The sequence below is a fragment of the Strix aluco genome, chromosome 4 (genome assembly GCF_031877795.1).
Source record: "Strix aluco isolate bStrAlu1 chromosome 4, bStrAlu1.hap1, whole genome shotgun sequence".
Taxonomy (NCBI): domain Eukaryota; kingdom Metazoa; phylum Chordata; class Aves; order Strigiformes; family Strigidae; genus Strix; species Strix aluco.
This window is the reverse complement of record NC_133934.1, coordinates 94,072,024-94,092,013: the sequence shown is the minus strand read 5'-3', so window position 1 is coordinate 94,092,013 and position 19,990 is coordinate 94,072,024. Positions and strand designations below refer to the sequence as shown.

The 19,990-nt window shown below is 49.3% G+C and overlaps 1 protein-coding gene across 7 annotated transcripts in view; it reads right to left on the bottom strand.

Moving 5' to 3' along the window:
* Positions 1-19,281, bottom strand: part of ACTN1 (actinin alpha 1) — a 92,762-nt gene extending 73,481 nt beyond the window's left edge. For all 7 annotated transcript variants that reach the window (XM_074824401.1, XM_074824393.1, XM_074824397.1 and 4 more), the window contains exon 1: positions 19,066-19,281. In XM_074824401.1, coding sequence (XP_074680502.1) covers positions 19,066-19,170 — 105 coding nt within the window. In that variant the 5' untranslated portion in view covers positions 19,171-19,281. The remainder of the gene's footprint in view (positions 1-19,065) is intronic.
* Between the last annotated feature and the right edge of the window lie 709 nt (positions 19,282-19,990).

The window sequence follows — 19,990 nt, the reverse complement described above, 5'->3', positions numbered from 1 at the left end:
CCACCATGAGTCTTCTAATCAGAGGAATTTGGGATTATTTTTGGAAGTTCAAGTAGCATTCTGTTTCTCCTACAATAATGCAGTTCAGTGTTAAGACCAATACAGAAAAGTTAATTCAAGATAGACTCAAACTGCTGTACTTTTAATATTTGTGGCTAAAGAAACTGTACCATAGGTTAGCAGTCATAACCAGCACTCAACAGAACGGGAAGCAGGAACTCATCTCCTTTCCTGCTGAAGCACAAAAAAAGTAAACAAAAGTCAACTCCGCTGAAAAGGGGTCCTTCTGACATTACTAACGGACACATGGACAGGTTTATTTCAAGCTCATGCTTAGACCAGCAAACCTCTCCTATTCCCCTTCAGCCCAAGAGCTTCCTAAGCAGGTAGACCACAATAACAAACAGGATGGCCAAAAGAAGTTTTTTCCATTAGCTTTTGGTTTCATCACAGAGGACAAAAAAAAAAGTACACCTCTCCATCTTTCCTCTTCCATGTCTAATTCATATAAACTTCATCCATGGATGATGATCAGACTTTTCAGATAAGAGAGAAAAAGGGTGATGGAAAAAGACCTTTAGAAGCATGGGAGAAAACAGACTTCTGCAATTCCTAAGAGATGATGATATGAGCCTTCAGAAACTGCTTTGGAAATCAGCAGCAATACAGGTTGCTGCCATGTGTTGAAGCTCTAAGGAGGACAAGGCAGGTCTTTGCAAGTGAACCAGTACTAGACCGAAGAAGGGAAAAGCCCCGTGCCGAGTTATATTTATGGGCAGAGATGAGTTTGTCAGGAGAGAGAAACAGATGGATCTGCCTTCTAAATGAGGAGTAGTAGGAAGGCAAATCACACCCTGCCTTGGGCCTCATGGAAGTCTGCTATAGGTAGGCCTGTGCTGAAAGCAAGGGTAAGCTATAGACCATGCTGCAAAATTATACCTTCCCTCTTGTCCAAAACCATACCTCAATAACTAATTTGAATTTTATACTTTAGTTCTTCACCACCACAACCACTTGTATTCAGTACTGGCCAAATTGCTGGGTGACACCCACCCAAACTCTTACACCAAGGGGCACAGTCCCATTTCCCAGACTGGTCACTGCTGAGCGTGGATAGCTTCATGCACTAATCTCAGAGCAGGGTCCAAATAGAACTTTCTTTGGTAGAGATCAAGTTATTGTGGAATAAATTCATTCCTGGCAAAACTCCTCTGGCTTCAAGCTTACACCAATGATAAATGCAGTTCAGTCCAATTCAGTCTTTGTTCCTAAAATGCTCCATTTTTTCTCTCCCCATAGCTCCCTCTGAGGGCTGCAGGGACGAGCAGGTCTCTTTGCAAGAGAGCTGATGGCAGACTGCATAGCTTCACAGGAATACCAACATGAAACACATTGTTTCAGGGTCTCTGGTTAAGTGCTAATCTTCTTCCGGATTTGGATGCCAGCCCCGATTATGAGAAGTATGCAGTAAACAGAACCATGCCATGTGATATGTATGCTTAACCCTCTTCCTGCTGGCAGCTGCACAACAGCACTATGTTGCACTGAGAACAGCAAAACAGTGTCTCCACAGACTGATTGGCCTTTTGTCCTCAGCTTTGCGCTCACTGCTGTCTCCTTTGGAAAACCACATCCACACAATGGAAGGTTGCAGAAGGATGAATGCGATTTCCACCATAACCACTCCCCTGGAAGTCCGCTTTATTTGGTGATCTACGCTGCTCTGACCCAAGCATATGGCTGGGCACCAGCCACAGCCATGTCAAACACCACCACCGGTCTACGTGCTGCTTCACAGGGAAAAGGGTATGGGTAATTAAAATCCTGCAGTGTGAGGCTCAAGCTGATCTTGTCTGTAGGCCAGAAGAAATAATCCCACTCCCAGCACGCTGAATACCCAGTGGGTGGGCTTGAAGAGCAAGGGCACAGTTGTCCCAACCCTTTCCTCACCAAGCAATCATGCGATTGTAACACACTACAGTAGGTACTGGCCATCGCCCAGGGGCACTGCGGCTGCTGCACAAGCATCCGGTGCAGCGCATCGCACGCTGTGCTCCCACTCCAACTGCTGCCACACATCTTGTGCAGTAATGACCACGCAACCCTACACCAGCACCCACCACAGCTTGGGAAGAGAAAGTGACCTGAACCAGCAGGCTGGAAGCCAGGTAAGTAATGAATTTCAACCCCCCTCTCCCATGGGATCCTCTTCCCTCCCACAGGATCACATATCCTATCATCAAGGCACGTAGGATCTAACCTTTGCAGGACTCTTCCTTCCTCTTATGCAGTCAGATGGCCACAGAGCATTGTGCTTGTAGGGGAAACATTTTCTTCCTGCACAAATGAGGCAATCCAACTCAGAAAGTGGAGTTTTCACAGCATTAAGTTCAACTTGGTACTTAGCAAGCCAAGCTACACTTACTAGCAGCTCAGGACCTCCTCACATCCTACCTCCTACATCCTATGCACTACACTGGCAACTGCCAGAGGAAGTTAGTCATTTCCACAGTAGACTATCTCCCATGCCATGAGCCAGCCAAGCCCATTTCTGCACGCAGGTAAGGTATTGTTAAGTGAATTAGAATTTATTTCTTCCCTTCTCAGCTGCCAAAACAGCTAAGCCTCTTGCCTTGCTTAGCAGGCAACTAGCTCTAGCACTCTTTTTTCTGACTTCCTGATGCTTAAGAACCCAACCCTGATAATTTAGAGCCTGTCTCCAGCTCTCTGTGTGGTTTCTCTGTATTTAGGACTGCTGTAGGCTGAGCTCTACCCAGGAAGACTCAGCACAGAGCCCTGACATGTTCATGCTGCAGACTTTGAACTACACTTGAAGCAACAGTTGGCAGAGCAATACGGGTCCATATGAACAGTGACCAGGCAGCAAAAGCAGATCAGATCAGAGCATTATGCATTTGCTAGGGAATAAAGAGCTAGGCACCCATCAGTGTTGCTGCTGCAGCAGAGCATCTCCCCACTGACAGGGGATTCCCACACAGCTCAGTGTAGCAGCAGCCAGCCCTGTTGCATTATCCCAACAGGGAAGCACCAGCTCCCAGGCACGAGGAGCCAACCCACAGCACAGCCCTTTGGCTCCCCAAACTCCCTACAGCAGCCTTACTGCTCTTTAAAGATGGGGATCAGACTACTGGTACCTGTTCATGGAAGAAGTCTGGTATTCTGCAAAGCAGCATAGCAAAGTCTTCAGGTTTTGAGCTTTCAGACTTGGAGGGCTAAAGACTGCACTTGCTGAGCAGCTTTGTTTCCTTAAAGCTTCAGCAACTGGGTTCGTGTGATCTGCTCTGAAGCTCTGGCAATCTCTGCAGGGCCTAAGAGGAGGCGGCTAATGTTCCTGCACAGGCAACAGAAGCAGCTTCTTTCCCAGCTCAGCAGCTGCTGCGCAGCGGTTCTTTGACCAGCACTCGCTTCCAGAAGGCAGGAGACTGTGTTGGACTTGAAAGCGAGACAGATGCCAAATCCCAGTCCAGGGCCAGTGCTTGGGGAACCAGGCAGTGCGATGTTCAGAACACAGATCCATCGATATTTATTTCCACAGCAAAAACAGTTAAGAGGGGTTTTTTTACTTAGACTCTCTCCAGCTCCTTCCAATCCTCTTGCTGCTCCCTCACTGTGGGGAGCTATCTAGGTTTAACTCTTCTCCCTCTTACTGTTTTGGTAAATTATATTTAACATCGATTAAGTTCTTTCATCTGGCTCACAGTTCATGTGCACAAGCAGTTATGCCGAAGCAATGCAGAGGCTGTGCCTTGCAAGGGAGGGAAGGAGCAGCTGGGGACACGTATTTCTCAGACAGCTAGTGCAGCCCCCTTATTCTACCAAGCCATAAGCACAGTCTCGATGCTTCCAACATTACTTGTGTCAAGCAGATTTCCATTCCCCCACTCCAAAACCCTTCCCCCATAATCTCAGATATCTTGCATTGGCTAGAGGTGGTTTTAAACTGCATTCCTACCTATGGAGAGTTGGCAGGGCGGACAGTTTATTCTTTTCACATGCAGACTAGAACCATCACCTGGTCCAAGCTGCAACAATTCGAGGAATTTGGGCAGGGCTTAAGTGAGAAAGCACTGCTTTGCTTTCCAACCAAGTCTGAAACAGAGCACAAACCTCAAGCTCCTTTGGCTGCCGGAGCCAGGTCCCCTTGCATTTGCTGCAGCTCCAAATACCATACTGCTGAGGGACTGACTGGTTTCACGGTTGGTGTCGACCACTTTACTGACAAGTTGCCATTAAAGTGGGCAGTCCCACTCTGCACTTGCCCTTCACTTCCCCAACCCTGTCACCTCCTCCTCCTCTTAACCTTAGGCTCAGCAGGATCAACTCTGTTACGTGGCTGAAAACTCACTTTTCCACAGCATGTGCAGGTACTGATCATGGGTGCGTCCATCTGAGAACGAGTGGCAGATAAACACAGTCAGACTGGATTGAAGATTGTGAAACTGCATCTGGAATGAGTCTTGCCCCATGTAAATGGATGAAGAGAGAACACTCAGCACTCACATATGCAAAAGTTAAATAAATTAGGTGCAAAACATAAGATTTTGGCAGGTCTTTGGAATCATCAGGTGCTGCCAATTTGAATATACCTTATGTCACCCTCAAGCAAACTGTCTAGAATACACTTTACAGAGTGCAATTACACAATACATTTATTCACTCCTTTTGTAAGACTGCAGAAGTACCGAAGTTCACTAGCCAAAAAGCAAGTGCTACATGAACTACATTAAGGGCTCTGGAGTACGTTATCCCCAATATACACATGTAAAATATTTTGCCCACTCGTATCTTCTTGGGAAGGCAAGGCAAGTAGCAAATGCAGAGTAAATCAAACCTTAGTTAGTTTCACAGAAACAGGCATGTCCAGCTCACATTTCTATTCTCTTCTGCTAAGACTTGGAAGGGTGCTGGTTGCTCTGTTGCACTGCAACTTCATGACAAATAAGCACCCTGACAAAACCTTGTTAAGTGTTCACATGAGAAGAAGTCATAGGAGAATGTAACTTACTAATCCACCACGCAGGAAAGTTCAGAAGGGAACAGAAACCCAAGCTTTGCCAATGCTACAGCATCAGGACACACCCAGAGGCACGCTTATCCAAAGGACACCTCTTACTGCGTACTGCGCCCTGGCACTGATGAAGAGCTTTGCTCTTTACCTGGAGAGCTGTTCCTTTGGGTGGGCTGTGCAGACCGCATCCACATCTTCGCTTCCCACAGCCTGACTGTGCCCAGTGCAAACGCACCCCTACCTCAAGCCTGCCTGCTGTTGCCTTGCTCAGAAGCAGAACAAGGCTTGCTCAGGGGCTGCTGGGGCCCACTGCCAGTGGGGGACTGCCAAATAAACTCTGAAGGAAAGCAACACCACCAAGATAGTGTCTACGTGAAAGAGATGAAGATAATTATTAAAAACTTACTACCAAAAAGTTTCAAAAGCTCTTTCCAGCATCACATCATTTTGTTAATGTATCAGACCATGAAAGCCAGGTATCCACCTAAGCAGAACAGCAATATCAATCCAAAGCATATGAGATCACTGAACACAACGGCAGAGCAAGATGGGAACACAGATTTCCCTTCCCAGCTCCTGTTAATGAAGGTGGGGCAAGGAAAGGAAGGAAGAAGAGGAGGGAGAATTTAGGATTGGAAAATATAGGTAGACAAAGAGCTGTCAAGGAGCACCACTGGAGGCTTTAAACTCAAAGCAAAATTTAACACACAATAGCATGCTGGTGATTTTACTCTCTTTGGTTACACCCACATACCAAATACTGCTATGCTACACTAGCAGAGTTGGAAGGGTGTGGAGAAAGGGACATCTATACTTGCAATTTTGTAGCAACACACTGAAAGCAAGACATCTGAAACTGAAGATGACAGAAATACAGAAGCACCACTCTGAAATGGTCTGTTACTAGACCTCATCCTGAAGAGAGACTAGGAAGCACTCAAGCAGGGTGTGCCAACAGCAGCTGTGCCAGCACCTACAGCCAACAGCAAGTAAAAGCATGGTGCTAGTGCAGAACACAGAATTAAAAATAATTTGAGTCAAGTGGATTGTAAGCAAGTACCACAGACAGGAAAGCGACCTTCACCTTTTATGTGCTGTAATCAGCACAAGCAGTCTTAAGGTAACACTTAACAGTAAAAAAACAAAACAAAAAAAAAAGGTCAATTTAAAATCAGTTACCATCTCTTCAATGCTTGTGGTCTTGCAGCATTTGGGAAGGGAACCAGGCTCACAGATGGGAGCTTTGTGGTGCAGGGCAGTGTACAAATACTGTCCCTTTCCCCAGATACCCCGCAGGCTACCAGCATGGCAAGAGACTGCTGCAGGAAGATGCAGACAGTTGCAAAGGTGGAGTGCAAGGCAACAGGCAGATTGCTCAGGTGAGCAGGCAGAGGTCTTGGCACATCACGGGGCCTACCACACATATTTCTGGCCACTGGTACTCCAGAACTTGCTCCTCACCTTACTGACCACTCTGACCTCCATGGCAACAAGTACATTTTCAATCTTTCATGCAACTCAGTGACAACAGCAGATTTCTGGGCCAATAAGGTTAAGTATATAGACAGCAGTGGCAGAGGCTTACAGCACACACAAGATGCAGAGGGCTGAGAACATCCCTCCCCTCCACAGCTAAATCCAGAGCACACAGAGCAGACTCATTCTCATCAGAGGTTGCCTCTCCATTCATTTCACCTGCCAGGGACCATGATGCAGACTGCACATCTTACAGCACTTCTATTGCCCAGCACCACACAGAAATGAAGCCTGGAAAAGCTGCACAATAATTGCTCAAGAGCAAAATGAAAACTCTGTAATGGCAGTGGGTTTGGGGCTTGGGGGGGGGTGGGGGTGGGGGTGGGTGTTGTTTGGTTGTTTTAGTTTGGGGGGTTTTGGTTTCTTTTTAAACCTCATCCTTAGGCCAAAAAGTCTTTTCGTTTTTCTGACCCCATCACAGGTCAAATACTGCAAATGAATACCCTACTCAGCTGCTGAGTACAGCATGCCTGCAGGCTGCTGGGCAGCTAGGTATTTTACTACTGCAGGCCCTCTGCTTGCTGCAGTTGTGAGTACGCACTGACCCTCACCCCTTCCTATCCAGCAGGGCTCTCCACTTTAAAAGCTGCCCCCACACTTGTTCCTCACCACGGTCCTCCTCCTCTCCAAGAAGGAAGAGCCTGAGTTACAACAAGCTTCATCTCAGGATGTAAAAATGAGGAAGCAGAACAAAGGCTCGAGACAAGTGTGCTGGTACTGTCCTCCTGTCAGGGTATTAAGGGGAGGGCAGGAGGAGCCTTCAGCAACGCCGGCTCATTGCTCCCAAAAGGAGAAGTGGCTGAAGAATGCAGCACAGGTATGTGTCTGCTTGGAAATCCCAAGTCCTGCAGAATGAATCTGCAGGGCCGGGAGCTGAAATCTCCTGGCCTTGCCTACAAAGTCAGTAATTTGGTGGGTGGGGGGAGAGCACAGACACTGTGCACAGGGACAAGAGGGTACTCTGACAGCAAGAAGAGACATCAAGTCTGCTGCAACCTAAGGATTTTCTACCATATAATAGACCAGATGTTAAGTACTATTACATCACACCTTCAATGCCACCAGCTGCCTTGCAAGTTCCACCCAACACCGGTGTCTTCTGACACTGCTTGCAAAGAGAAGGCTCCTTTCTGACAAAGGGGCAGCAGGAGATCACCATGAGCTGGGCATGCTGGCTCACCTCCATGGGGCTCCTGAGCTTCTCACAGCTGTGGGAAGGCTGCGTGGCGCCAGCCAGGGCTTGGCAGGAGAGGCAGCGTGGCCTGTACCAGGCTTGCCCCCTCCTCCCCTGCACCCCACCCTGGGCCATCCACAGTAATTACCTCTCACAGGACTGCAGGCAAAAAGCTGTTCCAAGCTCTGCAAACGTAGAGGCTATTACGCTTCAAGTGTTTTAGTTACTGTAAGCAGTTCACTAATTACAGTAGTAATGATTGGATTATAGCCAGTTAACAGCTTTAAAGAAACAAGCCATTACAGGAGGGGGAGGGAAATACTCCTTTCCTAGGATGGAAACAGCTTTCAGCAGTCCACTCTGTAGGAGGCTGTCAGTAGCTGGCTGGTCACACCACTTGCAACAGGCTGCAACAGCAAGGAGCAGTGTAATGTGTCACTAAATGATACGCTGGCACATGAAAATTATCAATGTTGGAGGTGGTGTGCTTGCAGGAACAGAAGGTCTCCTGTTCATACGCTGGCCCCGTCAGCTCCAACACCTCTGGATGACTGGACCCAGAAGACATGATGCAGACAGGTGTATGCACGCTAAGTTACTGACACAGTATCACGCTTGTGATGCTTTGTTTCAGCATGCAAGGAGTTGTGACTGCAGGCATTTTAGAAACTCTTCAACAGATACCTGCTAGCTTCAACCAAACAGCCGAATGCAAACACCCACAGTATGGGGAGCCAAAGGCACGCACCAGAAAGAGCAGATAGAAATTTCCTTTCACTGGTAATTGTTGCCAGCACTGGAAGGACCACAGTATCAGGCGCTAATCCCTTAGTCTCTCCAGTTGCTAAAAATCCACACAAGGAACATGCAGGGAGGCTCCCTGAACACCTGACTGTCACGTATCTCCTTGTTCTTCTGCTGCATCTGACTGCAGAGCAGTCTCTGTGGAAAAGCAGCTGGACTGAAGAAGTCCTATCCCAATGCACAGAGACTGCAACAAGGAGGACTGCCAGCTCTGGAAAACAAAGGGGTTTTGTGGCCATGCCTTTTCTGTGGAGGGCAAGAGGTCCCAGATGCACAGCCTCTCCCCTTGACCGACACCTTCCACAAAAGAGGAAAGGAATATCCTATTTTACAGAAGAAATCCCCAGTGTGTTGAAACCACACTGAAGGGAACAATGCTCATTCCCAGATGACTATCCCGATGGTACTGCCAGCAGTACCTCCCTGTGGGTTGGGTAGCTCTGCCTAACCAAGGAAAGCCAACCCCCACCACTCACTTTTCCCTCTCCACTTGCCCTAGGAATAGCATGTCCCTACACCCCTCACCCACAACAGCCACCCCTCGGTGGTGACAGCTCACCATCATGCCCCCTGCACAAGCTCTTCAGTGCCTCCCCTCACTCCCTCCTCAGCAGTATCTTGCCCTGCTTAGTCTCCTCATTCTCCTCTCCCTTCAGAGGACTTCAGCTCAGGACTGGCAGAAACTGAGTTTGGTATCACTGGCTGGCGGGTGAGGATTTCTGGCAGGAGAAAACCAGTGGAGCTGGGCATCTTGCCCAGAGTGAGTTCACACTTGGCTCACCACAGCTGGAAATAGTCTCATCCCTGGCCAGAGTTCCCCAACGGCTCAACAAAACCCTCGGGAAACGGCAAGTTTCCACACGTTAGCCATTTTGAAACAGACTGGTTCGTGTTCATGAATGTACTCCCCCGCTGCCCCCACCCAGCCTCCTCTGCGTGGTGCAGCCGCTGCAAGCGCTGCTGCCAAAAGGTGCTTGATGAGCAAGCACTGATGAAGCGCAAGGTCTCGCTTTGTGCATGGAGCCAGGTGTGGCCAAGACCGACGCTTCCTCTGGAGATGCTCCTCCTCCTGTACAGCAACACTGTGAGCGGAGCTAGAGGGAAGGCAGAGGCTTGAACAAACGTACCCCCACGCTCCTCTTCCCACCACGCCCTTGCATCTGAGCTACTGCTCTCATCGGTGGGAGATCTCCACAGCTCCCAAACCAGATAAGACATGTAGGAAACTCACCCGGAAGCATAAATATGCTTAAAAAAGCTGGAACTGTTTTGGCTGTAATCAAAGTTTTCCTTAGGAAATTAAGTATTTTCCGTTGTGATAAACCCTGGCATAGACGTGGTCTAAACAGCTTTAAACAAAGTACCCTTTCTTTGGCTTTGTTGAGCAGTTAAGAAATTAACTTGCATCTTTTTCACCTGTAGAGCCAAATTTTAAAGTTTTCTTGGGGATAATACATTTAAGTAGCAGAACTCATAATCTACTGAAGATTTAAACAAACTGAGGAGGTTCACAGGTAAGTACACTTGGTAGCAAGAGAAACTCAGCTGCTACAGAGCCAAGGAATCTGGCTAGGAAACAGGGCTCAGGGATGTACACATCACTTTCCATGATGAAGAAAAGAGCACTTGCTGGGATGCAGAGACCATACATGGTTCTCTCGCTCTCCCTCATCTCTCAGAGGCCTTTACGGGCTAGCTCCTGGAGCAAAGATGTAACAGCACAACTTCCATTTACAGCAGCAGTGAAGTTTGAGTGCTTAGCATCATATGTTGCAGCGAGGAGTAGCAAGTGCTGCCTGATCCAAAAGCCATGGAAAGCAGAAGTCCTTCCTCCGCTGCCAACTGGCCTTGGTTCAGCACCTCTGTAGGACAGGAGAGTTGTCCTCAGCCTTGTAAAAGAAAGAATGAGTATTCCTCATGAAACTTCTCTGGCCATCCAGCACTCTGCTCGTGGATGGAGCAGAACTAACAGGCTGCCCATCCACACTGTGCTGTGCAGCTCAGAGATACAAGATTTCACAAGGGTCCCTCTGAAAATGAGGGCCACACATAAGATGCAAGAGCAGAGCCCACCTGTGCTTTCCTGAAGGACAGGCCCTACACAGCAGTAATGCACGCTCACTGCAAAGTCAAGCAGACTGCCAAAGAAGCAACCGATACACAAGTTATCCCTGCCTTCCCACTGACCATGTAAGCCATTTCAGAGGATGGGGAACAAGTTGCTGCTTAAGAAGTCTGCCTTGCAGCCTCACCTCCCTATCAACTACCCACACTGGTGTGTTTCTGTAAGATTGCCCAGAAGCCCTGGATTGCTGTCATTCAGAGATCTACTTAAAACCACTCCAATCTGAGCAACAGACAGGTGATATATGGAGACTACTAACATCAGCGGTGTCCACTGTAGTGAGCGTTAATAGCCAAGACACAGCCTTTTCACCTGCCAGCACTTTCCATCTTGGCTCTAATACAATGGAAAGGCCAGTTTTGCTGTCATTTCCCACACCACAGGGATGAACACACTTCCAGGAGGCTTTCAGTCTACACAGATAGAATGACAAATCAGGGATTCATCTGGATGAGAGACCAAAGTCCCCTCTGTTTATTCATGCATACCCCAGCCCTGTCAATGGCAGCTGTTTCAGTGCACTGAGGGTGAAGAAGGTCTCTGCAGAGCCTTGTTCATGTTGTAGTGCTTCAAAGCAGCAACAGAGTTGGCAGAAGGAGAAGAGAGGACAATTGTAGGTAAAGGCCAGAGGTCAGCCAGCTGCAGTACTGGTGCAAGAGTTGGCTTGCAAAGGCCTGATCCAGGCCTTACCAATAGGATACACGCATTGCCAGCTGAGCAGGAAAGACATGACAGGAAAACAACATGGGGAAAAATGGTTCTGCTTTACTGCCTAATAGGGAGCCAAGAGGTTAAACTGGTGCCAGGTCACACCACAAACACCCTATGACCAAGTTCTGCTCTCATGCAGTGGGGGAACAAGAGCAGGGAAGGCAACAGCAGGAGGAGAACAAGAAGTGAGCTTTTTTTACTAATCATATTCATGCTAGTGGTTTTGCTCACTTAAGCATCTTTTGGGTTGGCCCAAGAAGTCCCCAGTTCTGTTTCAGGGGTCTGGGTGATTCTAGTGAGAACCTGTACATCAGTCAAAATAAAGCAGTGGGGGGCTCCACAGACTTCAATAAAACAGACTTTTCTGGCATGACTAGCACCAGACAGAAGGTCCTACTGCTGACAAGCCCATCTCACCACTCTACACCAACTCACCCCAACAGATCCAAGTTCTGTGTAACATGCTTCAGCCCCAAAATCCCAGAGTTAGAACAAGTCTTATGCCTCTGAAGAAAAGATGACACTGCCTTTCTTGCTAAGGTCGTGATTTCCCACCTAGTAGTTGCCAAGCATACTACACATATTTTCTTCCCTACATGCACAGTTCACCTATGGCTTTGAGGGGATAAGAGTGTCTTGCGTTGCTATACAAGATTTGTAGAAGTCATGCGAAGCACATTCCTTATGGTAACCGTCATGTTTCCAATAGTCACATACGGCAAAAAATCAGTTTTATGTTCTTACATAAAAGACGAGTAAACTCTGTTGCACTCTGTCCCCCATACTCCTCAAACATCATTGCTTAGACGGTACAAAATACCTCTAAAAAAAAAAAAAAAAAAATCACAGCAATACATCCAGCAAGCCCCTGGGGCAGATGCAACACATTAAAGTGAGACCAGTCCACTGTATGTGCTGTATTTTAGCAGCTTCCCAATGTCTCCCCAGACAGCTCTCCAGCCTCTTTTCTACAGTGACTGCTTTCTGCACCTCATCGTCAGAAAGAGCACAGCCATCCTCTGCTAGCGTAAGTGCACCCCGGAGTACAGCCTAAGTGTCAGGCACAACAGTGATAATCCAAAGGCAGCTGGAAAATGCTCTCAGTCCCTCCCCAGCCCAGCCATGCAAATTTTCACCATCTCTGCAACTGCTGCTTGTGCCAACCTTAAGAATTCCAGGCCAAAGTCTTAAGTGGATTCCAGTGAGGCAGCACAGAAAAGCACACAGGCTGACAACCTGGTCGGGGAGGCCAACTGAACCCTGCTCCTCCTTCCAGTTAAAAATGCATGAGATGTTAGGCTGTAGAACTGCAGCTCTCACACAGCACACTTGAGAAGAGCAAGATGCCTACAGCAGGAGCAGCTTGGGAGTGTATTACTACCATTCATGGTGGTCACTTCAGTGCTGGGAAGAGCAGGTACCATTCACTGGGTCTCCACTGTAATACACATGGCTTCCAAAAATGTGATCCCAGTGTTCACAAACACTTTTACTGAACAGGTTTACTGGCCCACATTCTTACAGCTACCATCCAGTTACACTTGATTTTCATAGCCAGACAACACCACCTCATACAAAAGCACCCGCTTCCTTTTAAGGGGACAACCTCTCACCAGACAGCCAAGAAAACTGAAATTTCCAAACAGCTTCTGCTTAAAGATGCCCTATGTGGCATACCAGACACCCCAAGCTATACCACCGAGCACTGCAAGAGGTCAGGGAGGAAAACAATGTTATCCTCTCCAGCCTTTGCACTTACGCACAGCAAAAACGTCATTACCAAATCACATGCACAAGAATTTAAAGCGGTTGCCTGAAGCAGTCAGCAAGAAATTCCCCAGACAGACACACTTTACATCACTGAGCTGGTAGCTGGATGCTTTTGAGGTGTTTCACCCTTCCCTAGAGGATTAGAAGGAGAAATTCAATACAGTTTGGTGAGTATGTGTTCGCATGAGTGGATCCTTGAGATCTGTCATAGAGCCTCTCCCAAAGAACATGCAGTCTCCTTTTTAACCCATTCCCACTTCGTCCTTAGTTTCCCCCCTTAAATAGGATGCTGAATAGGCGGGTAAGTCACTGTGAAGCGCACATGCCTCATTCATCATGCACCAAGAGGTTACAATGAATAATAATGTTCTTGTTAAAAAAACCACAAGCGCACATCCTGACAAAACCTGATCACAGAAAGTATGAGGCAGCTCCCACACTCAAGGACAAATAACTGATCTACAAAGCCAGATATTTCCAGAGCCCCCTACAGCAACTTTTGAGTTCAATGTTTTGAAGAGCAAGTATCAGGCAATAAGCTACCCATGTTAAACAACAAAAGCTTGATATGAAAGATAAGAGATATCTGGTGACCTATATTGCCTGCCTGTTTGACTGTAAAAGAGCAGCTGAGCAAGCAGCCTTACGAATTTCATCATTCTGCTTCTGTATCAATACTGGTTGGTGCAAAATAAGGCACAGAGGATCCTCAGGTGCATCAGGGCCACCTTTCCTACAGCACACCCACACTGTGAAGACCACACAAGGACCATCCCTTGCTGTGGCCCACCGAGTACTACACAGTGTCACTCACAGTGGGAGCAAAGGGACTCGATGCTGTACATTCACCAATAATGCACATTTATTTACCTCACGGCTGAATCTATGATGGTACTGAAAGAAATTTTAGCAAACTACACATTAGGTGTGGTATCACACCTCTATGTGGGTCCACAGCAGCTACCACAGCTGTAACTTTCTGGAAATCTAGATACCCTTCTCAAAAGAGACCCTGTCTGAACAAGAGGACACTTAAGCCAAGGGAAAAGCAAGCTGTGATTGTGACTTTTTGTTGGAGGTATTAGTCACACTCATACCACCTGATCTGAGCATGCTAACAGCAGGCTTGGAGGTGAGGTGTTTCCATGAGGGACCTGGGCTCTGTTCAACGGGTGCGTTCTGTAATTAACAACCCCACCTCAAACAGAGAGGTGATTAGCACAGCAAAAGTCAAATCATAAGAAGAGCAGTAAGACCTGTTGGATGCAGACTCAGGAAGGATGCAAGACCCATGGCTTTTTAAGTTATGGGATTACACTTGTATTTATTTGTATCTTTACATGCAGTGCATGGCACAGAGCAGCAAGAGCGGTCTGGGAGACTACCATTTCTAACAGGGAATTTCTGTAAGTTCACAAATAACTGTACTTAGCAAGTACTTCAAGACAGAAAAAGTGCTCCCAAAGTCTGTGCTATCACTGTTCCAGCAGCACTGTGAATCTGAACAGTGCAGTTCTCTCAGCCAGAGATATCATTTACTGCCACACTGCCACAGAAATACCAACCTAGTGAGACAGAGCAGCACTGGATAAAGACAAGGCACATTTATTTCATCATTTTTTTTTTAAATTTTTTTAAAAGAAAAGCATTACTATCATTCTTTACAGCATTTAAGTTGTATATGGTTGTCTTCTACATGCTGCAAACAAACACTGCTTCCTACTCATATTGTCAAGACCGCAGCTGTCAGGTCAGAAAGCAATTCAACATTTAAAGTTTCCCCCCCAGCTCTACAGTTTGGACAAGCTGCTTCAGGTCAGATTGTAAAATAAACCCTGAACAAGGTGCACCTGAAGCAACCAGTTCATGAAATGAGAGTGGCCAACAGGAGAGTCTTCTGCATGCAGGGCCCAAGGGCTGACCCCTACCAGCACTAAAAAGCAGCACCAGCTTCACCCCAGTGCCATTCCTGACCTCCCTAGGACACTCAGGAGGTAGTGGCAGGAGGTCGTCCTTCTCACCACTACCCTTCGCCTCACCTGCAGAGACAAGCCAGGCATGCTGAACACCAAGGGGCTCACCCAGTCCCTCAAGGCCAAATTCAGCTCCTTCACCAAAAGCCCCCAGGTGACTTGGGAAACTTCAACACTGCAGCTGGCCATCTGTCATCAAGAGGGAGAAATGTCCTCGTGGGCACAAGTGACAATCTCTTGGTCAGTAAACACCCACATACGTACTTTTTACATGGCAAGCTTGCCCATCTCGACAGCTAGATGAGACCATTGCAAGTTTTGCTTTCTAACACTGGGAAACAGCAGGATCAATCTTGTTATGCCTTGGCTAGTGCTACTTTGAGGCCTGACTCCAGACAGGAAAGAAGAGAGAGGGAAAGGAAAGAAAAGGCTATTAGAAGAAACTACTGAGACGAGTTCAACAGTGCAAAGGGGAAAGTATTTTAACCCCAGAAGAGACCCCCTGCTCATGCACAAAAGGCTGTGCAGAGGCTTATACCAAGCAAGAAGTAGATGAATTTGTTCTTCACATTGTATTTTTTATCGCTTATGAATAGCAATGCTGTGGCGAGCTCTTTAAAACCTCTTAGAGTCTCTTCTGCTAGACATGAAAAATACTATTTGTGTGGAAAGCTGCTTTCCTCCCAGGAACTGTCACTTCATCTCTACATTGTAAAGCAGTAACTTCTCAGGAAGGGACAGGTGGGAAGAGGTGAGAGACTAGTGTCTCTTCTCTGTATCATGTTCAAGAGGCCAAGCTTCACCCTCTGAATATGAAATTCACTCTGCAGCTCACCTATTTACCCATCTCAAAGCAGCTCACGAGAACGTATCTCAAGCACCATCCCAGACAGTAAAGGCTGTCATATCTGCCTCTCAGCACAGGTAGGAAACAGACGAACCAGCTCCCAAAAACTCAGCAAGCTTGTCATCCTTACAGCGCCTGTTGAGGCTGTTACTAAAAATCAGCAGCGCCTGCCATGGGCTCTGCTGAGCCTGTGCGGCCAGGAGAAGGGGAGCTGGATTCAATTCATCCCTGAGCAACATCTCTAGACTGTTTGCTTCCCAAGTCTCAATTAGTCCCAGCTGCGCAAAGCCACACAGGACAGCACTGTGGCACAGCCATCCCCAGGGCCTTACTGGGCCGGGACATGAGGGGCTGGGTTGGAAACAGCCAGCAAGACACAGCCACTTCTCACACAGACATTTGCTCACTGGATTACTGGCCATGCCACCACTTCAGACATGCTGTCTCCCCTCCCAGAGAGGGCTGGAGCACGAAAGTTTCAAGTCTGCCTCACTGGATGGCCTCAGTGCTATAAACAATAATGACGACAATAATTCGGTACTACTTAAATCAGATTTAGTACTGTCTGATTCAGTACTTAAATCAGGCAGATTTCCTCTGTCAGAAATTCTCTAGCTATTCCTTAGGTGAAGGAAAACCTAAAACATGTGAGTCAACCAGGAAAGACCGAGCCTGAAGAAAGCCTACAGGACTATTTGGGAGCCATGTATCTCTTCAGTTCACCTCAGTAAGCTGTTAACTAACATGTACAGAAATGAACATTTAACTTTAATTACTGCAATGATTTAATTTCACAGGTAAGAAGGGGTGACAGTTTTACTATACCAAACATCCCAGACTTATGCTTGGTGGATACTGTTATCTCCCCACCTCTGAAGGAAACAAGCCACAAGACCCCAGCAGGGCTTTTGGCCACATTCAGACCCCAGGGAAGGGAACAAGACTGTTTCTCAATAACTGCACAGCCTGTCCAGGCTGGGGTCCAGTCATTGATCCCTCTGAGGGGGCATTAGCCTGACGGGCTGCAGCTGGGAAGAGCCATCACTCACAGACCTGATCTTCCTACCTACAGACACCAGAGGGGTGGGTCACAATAAAATTATGAGCTTGCACCCACTGCAGAAGGGAACAGCTTCAGCTGTCCATTGGCAGGAAGGGAAACAACCAAGTGACCGCACCATCAGAGAAGGACACCTAACTATATGGAGCCCTCCCGTTCAGCAGGCTGGAGTCACACCCAGCACATCAAATTCAACTGGTAGCAGTTGATCATCAGAAGAAATTGGCTTGGATTATTTTGAAGCAGACGTGTTAATTCCTTAAAACTCCCTCTTAGCTTCTCCCCTCCTCTGCACAAGTAACCCAAGTTAACAGAGTAGCTCTCTGTCCCCCTCTTGTGATAGGACCAAGAGGACTTAAAATCTCCTGGAAGGAGGTAATATTGAAAGAGCATGGCCTTTACCGCACATACCACAACTTGGGGTCTGGGACTTCTTTTTAATTCCAAAGGTTCAGCTCTTTCTCCCGACAACCAAGTCAGTGTCACCCTGCACACTGAAAGGCAAAAAACCCCCATGGCATGACAATCATTTCCCCTCAGCCTGTGAGCAACACTGCCCATCTTGCTCTGGGCCCTGCTGGCTGTTTTTAGATGTGTTGGCCAGATACAGGCATAGGACTGGAGATACAGATCGCAGCCAGGGGGATCTTTTGAAAAGGAAGAAACTTTCCTCCTCAGAGGTGTAGAGCCCGGTCTTCTGATAAGCCGTCCAGCACTCACACCCCAGACCAAGATTACATTCCTCTTTCTCCTTTGTTGAAATGTAGGCTCAAACGACATCAACTCTTTCTCAATTGAATGCCCTTGTTTGTGTGCCTTAACTCTCATGCTGTCTACTCTCATCACCCAAGTCCCTCCAAGCAGGAAACCGCTGACAGCAGCTCTGTAGCTATCACCTTCAATTAACTCATCAGTCTCCAGGGGAAAGACTTCTCAGTAGCACCATTTCAGACAGCTATGAACACGAGAACCTGAAAAGCCTTCATCTGGAAGCAGAGAAGGGAGAAAGGAAAGGGGCTAAAGGGGAAGAAGAGTCTTCTCACTGGTGTGCCCTCCTTCCCAGTTGCTACCAGCTCCTTACAGGAAGCCCCGCACCTCGGGTTACATTAATATTATTATGTATTAATGTATAATTATGTATTAATATATCATCTATGCATAAGTGAGCAATATCCTCCCCTCTAGCATGGAAGCTTTGGGGAATCTCCTGCCTGCTCGCAGCTCAGGCAGAGCAAGGCGCGAACCAAATCGCCTGCCCAGAGCGAACAAGTGAGTGGCTGGGAAGAGCAGCGGGAGCCCGCTGCACCCCGAGGTGCCCCTGCCATGTTAGCCTGAGCAGTTGTCTCCAATTCTGCTTCATTGTTGTCTGATGAAGTGACTAAAACGGAAATGTTTCGGGGAATTAGCATTCCCGAGTGATCAATACAGGATGCTTTTGGTTTAAAGGAGGAGGGAAAAAAAGAAAATACATAACTAGAGAGCAGCGAGGCTGGAGCTCCTTCTGAGCTCCCCTCCCCACCGCCACCCTTTCGGTTTAAAAAAAAAGGGCTGAATGTTACCATTTTTGGACATGAGCTCCGCGCAAGCCCTGCCCTAAACCACACCATTCAAACGAGAAGGCAGTTACCGTCCCGCTGCCGGGCCGGCGGGGCCGGGGCGCGGGCAGCGGGGCGGCCGACGGGGGCTGCGGGGGGGCCCCGCCACCGCCCCCCGGGGTCCCCGCTGCGCCTGGGCGCACCTGCGGGTCGGGCCCGCCGTGGCGGGCCGGGTGCCGGTGACAGGGCGGACATCTGTTGCTGGGACACACACACCCCCCCCGCCGCGGCACCTTTCCCCTCCCGCCCCGCCATCATCTGCCCGCCCCGCCCGCCCCCGCGGGGCCCGCCGCCTCGCCTCGCCAGGCCGCGCAGCGCCAGCCCCCGGCCGGGCGCGCACCGGCCCCGCCGCGGCCGGTGGGGGTGGCGGGGCCGGGTCCCGGCGGCCCCGCGGGGTGTGTGTGCGTGTGAGGGGAGGGGATGGGAGGAGGGTGCGCCCACCTTCCTCTGCTGCTTCTCCCAGGCCGGGTCGAGGAGCAGGTCCCGGTCCCAGTCCTCCTCCGGCTGCATGTAGTCGTTGGTCTGCTGCGGGTCGTAGTGATCCATGGCTGCTGTCGTGGCGGCGGCCTGTCCCGGTAGCTGCCCGCTGTGCCCGGCCCGCGGCCGCTCAGCCCGAGCAGGCGGCGCCGACGCCCGCTCTCACCTCACCGCCTCGGCCGCGCGCAGCACCGCGGGGGCGGGACGGTCCCGCCCCCGCCCGCGGCCCGCCCCCGCGCCTCTCATTGGCTATCACCCGCGGCCGAGCCTACATTGCCCGGCGGCAGCGCCCGCGCTCATTGCGCGTCCTGCGCGTCCGTCACGGCACCCGGCCGTCGCGATAGGCGGGCTACTGCCGACCCAACCCAACCCAACCCGACCCGGCCCGCCTCGCCTCGCCTCGCCTCGCCTCGCGGCGGCGGCTGAGAGCGGGCGGTGGGTGCCGGGGCCGGGGCCGTGCGCGGAAGCTCGGTGCCGCTTTCGGGGCATTTTTCTCTCGACGGCTCCACGCGGGAGCCCGTACCGGCAGCGGGCCCCTCACAGATCCGACCTTACGGGCGGGACGGCTGAGCAGTGAGGGGGGCAGCGTTTTGTCACTGGGAGGATGTTTTCGTGTGGCACAACGGGTGGCCCGTCCTCCCGGCCCCGAAGTGAGGGTGCTCGGTCACACCCTTGCAGTCCTGCCGCCACCCCACTGGAAATACAACTTCATCGTAGGGTCACACAGGTGTGCCCGCACCTAGGATGCCAAAAAATAACTATTTTCTCTTGTTCCTGACTGGTAACTGCTGGTCAAGGTTAGGATTGCCAGCGCTGGTGGCCGAGGCTTCGCACCTGGAGTCAGGAGTCAACAGCTGCAGTCATGGGGTGCCACAGCCACCCAGTGTGC